Genomic DNA, 10,414 nt, shown 5'->3' with positions numbered 1-10,414 from the left:
ACCTAGAGAAATCTGTGAATCTGTGAATCTGTAATTCTTGTTCTGTGGTGGTTAGCAATTCATTCTTGAGGGAAGCAGAGAAGAATCCACAATAACATCCCTTAAGGTCAGGCATCTGAATTAAGATGCATGCTACCCCTTTTTTTTTCCCCCCAGATATTGCTCTTTTCCTTTACCTTTCCATGTCCCACTCCCATCTCTGAAGAAACATTTCATGAAGTAGCGGGGGATAGGAGCTTTTCAGAGTGAGAGAGAAATCTTTTACTGGTTCCACGGGGGAAGGCGTCTGCCCTAGCTAATGTCATTATTGTAATTGTCTTCAATGATTTCTAACCACTGTATCTTAGAAATATTTTAATTACTAATAAAGTTCTTATCTCAGAATCCATCTTTAGAATAAGATTAAAAAAACCTGCTAGTTTAAGTGAGGGGACTGCAGGTTACTTGTCATGGTTCTCAGTGTGGAACTTATGTTTCATTAATGAAGTTTATGTATCTACTGCTGGCACTACAGCAAGGACTTAACCAGCTTACTGACTTTGCCCTTCTAATACATAAAACAGTGTAGATACGCGGTGGTTTTTTTTCCTCACAGGAATATACAAAAGGCTATAAGTCAATTAAGTTAAATTGTCTTCACCTACAAATAAGATATTTGCCTACCATGTAAGCTGCTACAAACGTTGGTGACTTTTCTCTTTTGAAGTTTTATTTGTTCTCTCCTTTTTACAGACCTACGTCCTGTCTGGAGTAAAGGCAATGTTTGCTGTAGTCTTGTTTTGCAGTGGTGTCAGGTAGTCACTTGCATGCAGCTGTGGTAGCTGTTTTCTAATGAGCATGCTTTTCAGTAGTTTTTGGTCTTTACAACAGCTGAACATGGACTCCATCTATCATAAATTTAAGACCAAACGTATCCTAGAACAAATACTGAGTGCAAGATAGCTACAGAAATCAAGCTTCAGCGCCGTCTTTTTACCACCTGGTCACAAAAGCAAGCTGTTGCACACAGATACCACGTTAAGACCAATACAATATGCTAACTATAGCCGTACAGTAAAGTATGACAAGTTCTTAAAATCTGAGTTTTTCCTTCTTAGGACTTCAATTAAGGATTTGGATTTTTAAGTACTTCACTTGATACATCTGTTTAAAAAAAATCTGTTTTTATGCTCATATAAAAAAGTTGGATAGTGAGGGTACTAACTCAGGTTTGTGTACTTAACAGTGATGTAAGAGCTGCACAAAAAGAACTTAAATGTCTTGGTGCCTTTGAAGCAGAATCACATCAGAAATGTGGGGATATCTGGGTTATGGTTTAACAGATCACCTCTCCTAAGTAGACATTCTTGATTCCCCTCACTGGATATGATTAAAGCAGGTTCATGGAGTAGTGACTATAGATGGTCTTTTGTTCCATTACTGACTCCAACCCTGATGCACTATTTACTCTACAGGGAGGTCTATGATGTATTTCAATGACAAAACAGGAGTTGAAGGGAAAAAAAAAAAACAAGTATTACTTGCTTTACAAGTGTTACATTTATCTGCAGCAACACGTTTTTCCACTCTTACAAGTGTCACAGTGACCTTAATTCTGCCATACACTAGACTTTATACAGGTTGGGGTGGGGGGGAGAGAGAATGGAAAATGAGAAAAAGCACAACTTTTATTCCATTGCTTTTTAGCTGAGAACAAAACAACACAAAGATGCAAGTTGTGCTAGTGTTCTGCTTTGAAATCGATGTTCCAAGGACAGCTTCAAACCAGGCTACTTGGACAGCTTGACTGCCAGAGGCATATCCTGACACTTTCGGTAAGAAATAGGCATTAAGAACTGCTCTTAAATTTGTTCTAGAACTAGTACTATTGTCAGCCTAAGCTGTTGAAATGAGTTTCCCTCTCATCTTTTCATTCCCATAAGATCGGTTCTGTAAGCAAGGATTTCACTTTACAAAAGCAGCAGCTACAGCCATTTGGGTTTTAAGAAGGAACAAAAACAACTGCTACACAAATCCAATGTCTTTTGAAAATATTTTATGTTAAAAATACAGAAAAATATTTCTTGTTCAAAAAGGAAAAAATATACTGCATGACGACACTGGTCTAGGTATATTCAGAAGGTGTCTGTGGCTCCACAACCAGTCACTGGAGTGATGACGCAATTTGGCAGCTAATGGTTCTTTTTCAACTTCTCAATCATTTATCAAAGCCAGAATCATACTGTGACAAAACAGAAAACATGAGACCCAGTGTATTACTGAAGCCTATGCAAGTAGGAACAGCTATCACTTTTAGTAAATTGCACTTGATTCTGAAATAGAAAGTCAAGGCAACTGCTACTTGCGTTACTTATTAAGACAAGGACTGCAGAAGGAATATTGCAGTAGAAGAACAATAGTAGTTCTACCTTGTAGTAAGTGCCCCCATCACAGAACTTAACCAGACCACTTTTATTTCACAAATTCTGTTTTAGGAAATAACTTAGTCCTCAAGATTAGCCCTTGTCTAAATAGGCTGCTTACTCTAGGTGCTAAAATCATGTAACTTTATATTTTTTTATAGTAGTTTTGAGATTAAGTAGTAGTCTGAGTTTTCAAACAATGTTTGATCAGAAAGCATAAAAGCATATAATAAGCATGCAGTTAGCTGTCAAAATCTATTACTGAAGGCTAGCAGAAGAAAAGAATTATGAATACCAGCACAAGCAGAACAGGGGAAATAAAAATAGCGGCAGACAATTCCTTTGTTCCTTGGGAGCAATTTTTGAAACTAACCTGTACAGGTACATGAAGAAACAGAGCAGGTGAAAGCCTAGTTTAATCATGGCTTCCTTCATGTGCGATTTCAGTTGTCCTTGGTTATGGATTTCTGTGGGATCAAATACCCCCATGTTTCCGCTTGGCACCATAATGAACCTGAAAGTTTAAGGAAAAAAAAACAACACAAGTATAATCATCAAAACATTAAGAAGTGTCAGGAGGAGGGGAGAAGAAGAATTTGCACAGAAGTGACTTTTATCTAAAGTGTTGTTTCCTAGTTAAATGTAAGTGAGCTTTTTTTAGATTCTATTTCAGTCTCAGGACATATCAGTACATATCTCTGCCACCACAATCCACAATGAAAATCCAGAGGTCAAGCAGTATTAAAACTGTTAGCTCAGCTTCCCAGGTATAAATGGGAGAATTTCCAGTTTAAAGCCAATTACAGATCATTTTAATTGCTGTTGGTGATTACTCAGTGTTGGGAAGAAAACCTCTACCCACACTGGAAAGATGTTTTAAATGAAAGAGATTGGAAAAAAAAACTTAAGAATTGGTGTTTTCATTACGAAAATTTATATAATCACAAACTCCACTGGTCAAAAGGAGATAGGATAAGACAAAGGATACATGTATTATTTCCATTTTTAGCAAAACTATCCTGTGTTATCACAGAAAATAACACAGCTTTCCTACAGCTGACAGGTTGAAAGACTGGGCAGAACTTGAGTACTTGTTGTCTAAACCCACATAAGAACAGAAGCTGAGTAAAACAAAGTGAAATGTCAGCAAAAGGAAGAATAAAACCAGCACAGTAAATGTTTGTGTCTTGTGAAAATTAAAGCAACAGCATAATCATTCATCATAAGCATTTCTCAAGAGAAGAAATGCAAGCACTTGAAGTTGTCACTCCAGCTGAGCCCAGTCTAGAACAGTATTATTAGTATTATTTCACTTAAATCTCATACAGTTTCCACCTTCCTGGAAGAATGCTCTTTTTCTACAACGCAATTTAACTCCTAGTCCTAGACCTGGAGCAAGAGCAAGGTCTCTGAACAGAACAGATTTTCTTTATATACTTGAAGAATGTCACCAAGCAAAAGAAAAAGCACCCCCCAATATCTTGCAACATTCACTGCAGTAACAGGAGCAATAGAAGGGGAAGAGAGGTTCTATAGCAGCAGAAATAAATACATAAATAAATCCAAAGTATTTTTCTTATTTTCACAGGAACATTAAAAAGTACTGACACATATTTAACTAATAACAAAGACAATTACGTCCCATTAAGAATAGCTCATGAAATAATTACAGTTTCGAAGTCTCTTCTAAATTTGAAGCTTTAAGTGACTGATCTATTGTTAGAATTATAACATCAATTTCCATTTTAGTGGAAATGTAATACATTTTATAGGAATAAAATGAAGTATACAAGTTTCCTGTATCAATTGACCCTAGAAATAAGATATATAGTGCAGTTTTCTTACATCTCTAGGATATGAGTACCATAAAGATAGTATTTATTCAATTTGTGTTTTAAGAGCAGTGACACTTAAATGATACAAATTAAAGCTTCCAGAACTCAGGAGTTATTTTTCCCAAGAGGCCCACAATCTAGTATAGTTTATGTTACACATTCAAGGAACTGTAGTCATGGACACAATGATGCTAGATGCTGACAAACACAAGTCAGTGGGATGCCACCCACTACATCGGGTTGACCAGGGCATTGTCCAACCTGGCCTTAAACACCTCCAGTTATGAGGCATCCACAACCTCTATGGGCAACCTGTTCCGGTGCCTCACCACCCTCTGAGGGAAGAATTTCCTCCTAACATCTAAATCTCCCCTCTTTTAGTTTAAAACCATTCCCCCTTGTCCTATCACTATCTACCCATGTAAAAAGTCACTCTCCATCTTTTTTATAAGTGCCCTGTAAGTATTGAAAAGCTGCAATGAGGTCTCCCTGGAGCCTCCTCTTCTTCAGGCTGAACACCCCCAGCTCTCTCAGCCTTTCCTCATAGGAGAGGTGCTCCATCATCTTCGTGGCCCTCCTCAGGAACCTCTCTAACAGCCCCACATCCTTCTGGTGCTGGGTGCCCCAGACCTGGATGCAGCACTCCAGGTGGGGCCTCTCAAGGGCAGAGCAGAGGGGGACAGTCATCTCCCTCACCCTGCTGCCCACTCCTCTGTTGATGCAGCCCAGGATGCAGTTCGCCTTCTAGGATGCAAGCTTGCACTGTTGGCTCACGCCAAGCTTTTTGTCCACCAGAACCCCCAAGTCCTTCTCTGCAGGGCTGCTCTCAATGAGTTCTTCGCCCAGCCTGTACTCATGTCTGGGATTGCCGTGACCCAGGTGCAGCACCTTGCGCTTAGACCTGTTGCAGAAATTCACTCCAGAAATTATTTCTTGAAATACTGTGACATATGAAGACAATTCAAACACACCCACCTGATGCTGGAAGTTTGCAGCTCTCAGTAACAGGTTTGCACAATCTGTTCCCACTTGATTGTAATTTAGCCATTGACACTTCCTCTCTTCACTTTATTCAAACTACTTTACAATCCACCATTTTTCTGGCTACCATACCCTTTGTCCATTAAATGACTGGGTCAAATATAAGTTCTATCCCACATCATCAGATTCCCTTAATAATACTAAACATACTTGCTTTTGCCAACTTCTAGCTCCTTCACCATGAATGGGATACTCCAGGCTACCAATATGGGTGAAAGTCCCTGATCCTCAGAAATGAGGCAGGATTAACAGTACAGTCTTAACATTCTGACTTCTTGTGGCAGAAAAGGCGAAGTATTATACTGTCATATTCATTTATTACATGCATTGCACATCTAAATTTGAGGAAACGTCAGGATTTTAGGGTATTCTAAATGACAAATACAAAATGAGAGCTGTCAGTTCAAAACATTCAAAGCTTACTGCCTGAAGCATGGAAACATAAATCAATAGCTTTTGAAATTCCTTCTGATCAGATTGAGAAGAGAAAGCAAGTGGCTACTTTAATTTAACATTCCGTTAATATTTATGTTGCTTTAACATATTAGAAGGAAGCAAAGGGGAAAGTCAGGTAAGAAATCCTCAAAATTTCAAAGAAAATACATTCTCTCTCTCTCTCTCCCCCCTCCTCCCCTCAATGTCTCTGTAGAAACGGTCTAACCACGAAAGAAATAGCAAATACTAATACTACACTCACCAGCTACCAAAGGGAACATCACTCATTTTGTGCAACTGTGTTGCACAAACACACATTTGTACATACAGGTGACCAAGCAAAACTACCCCACCTGTGCATCTAGGCAATATGCAGCCATTAACTGTAAAAGTTACACTGTCTCATGTTTCTCCAACTGAGAAACATTTGAAGGCTTTACTAGAAGTTTTGTAGAAAACAAAAGACGTAAGTACATAGTTATTTTGCTGAAGAACAATCAATATCAGGAAAGGAGTCTTCTCTTTCATGAGCTATGAAACCTCTTGTATTTAAAAAACAACTAATCCCTGCAAATAGTTAGTGTTAACAAGGTACAGAGAAAAAAGAATTGTAGCTAACTTTTTATGCCTTAAGTGATATCAAATATTTCACAATTACACAAAATAAAACACACAAGTTTGAACCAACAGTTCCAGTGTTACCTCATGCAAACCTCTAGTGGAAAGCAAACCATTTCAAAGTGGAGGACAGCCCAGGGTGAAAAGACCAGTAACACTGACAGGTATCATAACATGAAAAGTCTGGAAACCTTTCCAAAAATAAACAGGCAAGATGGTGGACCCAAAGGGGGTCCAAACACGCAAGGGGGAGAAACAGGACTGCACACAAAGGAGGGTGTTTGGGATAACACCACAGTCTGATGGCTTTACAACCATCGCTCAGGCTGGTCTAAATGCTTTTGTGCTGGTAACGCTATCAGGCACGTAGGCACAGAATGAAAAACATTAGCGACTGTGTCTGCAGTGCTACCTCAAAATCCCAACTAACATGCCATTATTTCCTACAAACCCAGGAATGACTCACAAATCAAGATTCCTGGGCATTGAGAGAACGCAAGGAAAGGCCAAAAGCTTTATATCATTTACTCCACTGGGTTTCTTCTAACTTTAATTGCAAGGAGAGGAGAGCTTTGTTAACTAGAAGACTGTTAGGAACTGAAGAACACAACTGAAACATCTCAGTATGACATATTATCTTCGTACTACACTTAAAGCTAAACTAGCAACAGGGAATGAAAAGCACACAAAACCCTTCACACTTACCTATATATATTCCATGTTGCTATTGGCAAATTAAGGAGAAAGATGAACCAGTGCAATGAAATAAGCATTAATACAGTTACAACAGCATGGCCAATCACCTCTGGGATGACCCACTGTAAAAAGGGAAGAAAAAAAAAAGGTTATGTGGATAAATATAAATTTCTTTCTAAAAAAAAAATCTATATGGAGTTATCATCTGATTCTAATCACATCAAACTGACAAAGCTCACAGATGCATGTGATTTCATCACAGTGCAGGGAAATTAATACCTTCAGACAGACTGCACATGAGCAAGCCAGAAATCATGCCCTAAGGTATTAAAACAGAGGTACTGTGTTTAACACAGCAATTTCCAGAAAGAAACACAATATGGTTTAAACACAGTTATATTACACACGCACTTAAGAGAGCGAGTTAAGACAGAATACAGTGCGCATTTGAAGTCACTGCAGAGAACATTTAATGTAGGAATGAAAGAAGCACATAAGTCTGCACAGACACAGAACGTATAAACACCCTCAGACTTGGTATGGATAAGAAAACTGATCAATATTAAAATTGACATTGGTAAACCGGGTCAGCCCAAGAGGACGTTTTTGGCTTGAGAGCATCCTGTACTGTTCTCTCTTACATTAAGAAAGAAAAGACCTTTAAATCAAAGGGAACACCCACGTGGGTAGGTCACATGGATTTAAGAACAGCTTCAAGCAGATTTGATTAAAATGGAACTTTTCCTTATCACAGCAAAACTCTCTACTGTTCAGGATGGTAAGAATTATATACAAGTATCAGGGAAAGTAGCTAGAAAGAGTTGAGTTCAGCCAGGAGTAGACATCGCTACTTAATGGCACACATAGAAAAAAAAAAACTTGAGAGCTCTGGGAAGAGTTAAGTGTCAGTCCCACAAATTCAGAGAAGCAGCCCATCTCAGAGCACCAACGATCAGCAGAACAGCCTTTTGTGGCTCATTTTCTGGAAGACAGGAGCCCAAAAAAGACAAGTGGACTGAGGTAAAAGATAAATGCTTTGAATAAGTACTGCCAATCCAAGCTCTTCAGATATACATTAAACTCCCATTATTTGTGATGCTGAGATGATGGATTGTTTTTTTTTAAACCCCGTTAAATGCAAAGAACAATCATTTACTTTATTGAGCTTTGAGCAGCAAGATCTCGCGTTAATATAGTCACATTCCAAATCTGATAGCGTAATTATCTGAAGTTCATGATAAGGAAAAAATTGTATAGGAAGTCAAAATAATCTAAGCTTTATTTTCATCCAGTATGTTGGGGTGAGCACTCTGCTGTCAGCACAGGCTGTCTTGTTCTACAAATCTGCCAAAGGCATGTTTCAGTTAGCCGCTACTCAGTCCTACTTTAGGTGGAAAGACAGGCCATATTTTATTATCAGGCTAAATGATTTTATGGTACTTTTTCCAGCAGCAACTGTTGCACAAGTGCTAAAGTTCAGTTCAACACTAAAAACAGACCAGGAAGGCAAATTCAATATTTTTGGTATCATGATCTTTACTACAGTGCTTGGAGCAAAACCTTAAAAGGAGGAAAAAGTTAATGCACTTTTTAAACTCTCACAGTAAAGCTGGCTATTGCAGCTTCAAGAACCAGATCTCCTTATTTTACATTTAGAGTAGCATTGATTGGGTTATTTCACATTTTGCTACGAAACAAGAGGCCAATATTGTTATCACATGAACTTTCAGCACCTCAAATACAAAGGTTTCAGAGAGTTCTACCAAAAAACGCTTAACATGCAACACGTGCACATTGTCATGTTATAGCCTGTAAGGCTCGTGTTCCTTTTCTTCAAGGAAAGCATGCGATTTTTCTTCCGTTCTTAAGAAGTAGGTGAAAGCTTTCAACTTTAACAAATGACCTATCCGTCTAAGGTGAAATTCTTTCAGGTGCTTCTGTGCTTCTTTCTGCTAGGACAACCAGGTAAATTCTGAAACAGCGCCAGGATTGGAGCACGAGAGCAGATCCCCTTTTAATCCGGAACACATAAATAGATGCATCAGCGCTGTCACGTTCTAACAACACCCGCCAGCGAAGACCGCAGGCGCTTTTGTAGGAATAACGCAGAAATCCTGCTTCAGCCGCTCGGCGTGCCCTTGCCGCGATCCCCCCCCTCAACCAGCAAGTTACCCACCATAATCAGAGGGCACGGCAGCAATTTTTAGGCCCGTGCGGGCATGAAACGTGCTCCCTCCCCCCCCCCCCCAGCAGAGCCGGGTACCCACCACCGCCCCCACCCATGCACAACCCGTTCCTCCCCGCGCCGGGCCGCGGCCACCCGGCCGAACGGGCCCTGGCAGCCCCCACAGCGCCCCCGCCGCCGGGCCCCGGCCCGGCCCGGCCCGCTCCAGCCGCAGCCCCCCCCCCCCCCCCGTGCCGCACGGCGAGGATACGAAGTAGACGGCGAGGAAGATGAGCGCGCAGCAGTCGATGAGCGAGAAGATGAAGACCACCGACTCCATCGCGGCCCGGCCGCCGCCCGCCCCGCCCCGCCCCGCCGGTGTCGCCGCGCAGCACGCCGGGACGTCGAGGCCCCGCGGCCGCCTTCCCGCACGGGGCGGCTGGGACGGGGCCGGCGGCGGGCGGCGGCGATGCGGGTGCGGGTGCGGCCGCGGGCGGCGGACCCGCGGCTGAAGCAGCGCGTGAAGCAGGTGCGGGGCGCCGGGGGGCGGCGGGGGACGGGCCCGCACCTCCCTCCCTCCCTCCCTCCCTCCCTCCGCTCCCGGTGCTGGAGCGGGAAGCGGCCGGCCCTACCATCCGGGCTCGGCGGCGTGAGGAGGCCGCCTCGGTGCGGTTCTCGCTTTCTGCCCCCCTCCCGCTGCCGAGCGTGAGGCGAGTCGCGCGGGGGAGACGCGCGCGGGGCGCGCGCGGCAAGATGGCAGCGCCGGCCCTCCCAAACGCGTGAGGCAGCCGCCGCTCGGCTCCAGGCCGCACAGCCCCGGCTCTCAGCCTCTCCTCGCAGGAGAGGTGCTCCAGCCCTCTGATCGTCCTCATGGCCCTCCTCGGGACCTGTTCCAGCAGGTCCACAGCCTGCTTGGGGGTGGCATCTGCGTTCCGTACCCACCAAATGGCCCACCCTTCACATCCCTCTCTCTCCAGGCTGTCACACGGGACCATGTCGAAGGCCTCACAGGTGTGCAGGTGGATGACATCGGTCGGTCTTCCCTTGCCAGCTGATGCAGTCACTCCATCACAGAAGGAAACTGATTCTCCTTGGCCTTTTTTTTTTTTTTTTCTGACCAATGCACCTGTAGAAACAGTTCTTGTTATTCTTTGCACCCCTTGCCAAGCTCAGTTCCATCTGTGCCTTGGCTTTCCTGATCCCATCCCTGCACATCCAGACAG

The 10,414-nt window shown here is 42.6% G+C and overlaps 2 protein-coding genes across 4 annotated transcripts in view; one reads left to right on the top strand and one right to left on the bottom strand.

Moving 5' to 3' along the window:
* Positions 1-2,018: 2,018 nt before the first annotated feature.
* Positions 2,019-10,186, bottom strand: CNIH4 (cornichon family member 4). Of its 2 annotated transcripts, XM_066993701.1 has the most exons (5): positions 9,463-9,597; positions 8,184-8,252; positions 7,037-7,149; positions 2,776-2,916; positions 2,019-2,221 (listed from the first exon to the last, which is right to left on the bottom strand). In XM_066993701.1, exons 1-5 carry the CDS (start codon positions 9,529-9,531, stop codon positions 2,194-2,196), a joined length of 420 nt encoding a protein of 139 aa, XP_066849802.1. In that variant the 5' UTR covers positions 9,532-9,597; the 3' UTR covers positions 2,019-2,193. The 2 variants fall into 2 exon arrangements, with proteins under 2 accessions (XP_066849802.1, XP_047913668.2); XM_048057711.2 differs by lacking the exons at positions 8,184-8,252; positions 9,463-9,597 and adding an exon at positions 9,824-10,186.
* The window catches only part of NVL (nuclear VCP like), a 41,079-nt gene continuing 40,254 nt past the window's right edge, over positions 9,590-10,414 (top strand). Inside the window, exon 1 of one of the 2 annotated variants that reach the window (XM_066993694.1) lies at positions 9,590-9,720. In XM_066993694.1, coding sequence (XP_066849795.1) covers positions 9,661-9,720 — 60 coding nt within the window. In that variant the 5' untranslated portion in view covers positions 9,590-9,660. Of the gene's footprint in view, positions 9,721-10,169; positions 10,203-10,414 lie in introns of those variants that run through there. The other variant, XM_013173946.3, reaches the window with a different exon arrangement.

This window comes from Anser cygnoides, chromosome 3 (assembly GCF_040182565.1).
Source record: "Anser cygnoides isolate HZ-2024a breed goose chromosome 3, Taihu_goose_T2T_genome, whole genome shotgun sequence".
NCBI classification, from domain to species: domain Eukaryota; kingdom Metazoa; phylum Chordata; class Aves; order Anseriformes; family Anatidae; genus Anser; species Anser cygnoides.
The sequence above is the reverse complement of the archived record's forward strand: the minus strand, read 5'-3'. Positions and strand labels throughout refer to the sequence as shown.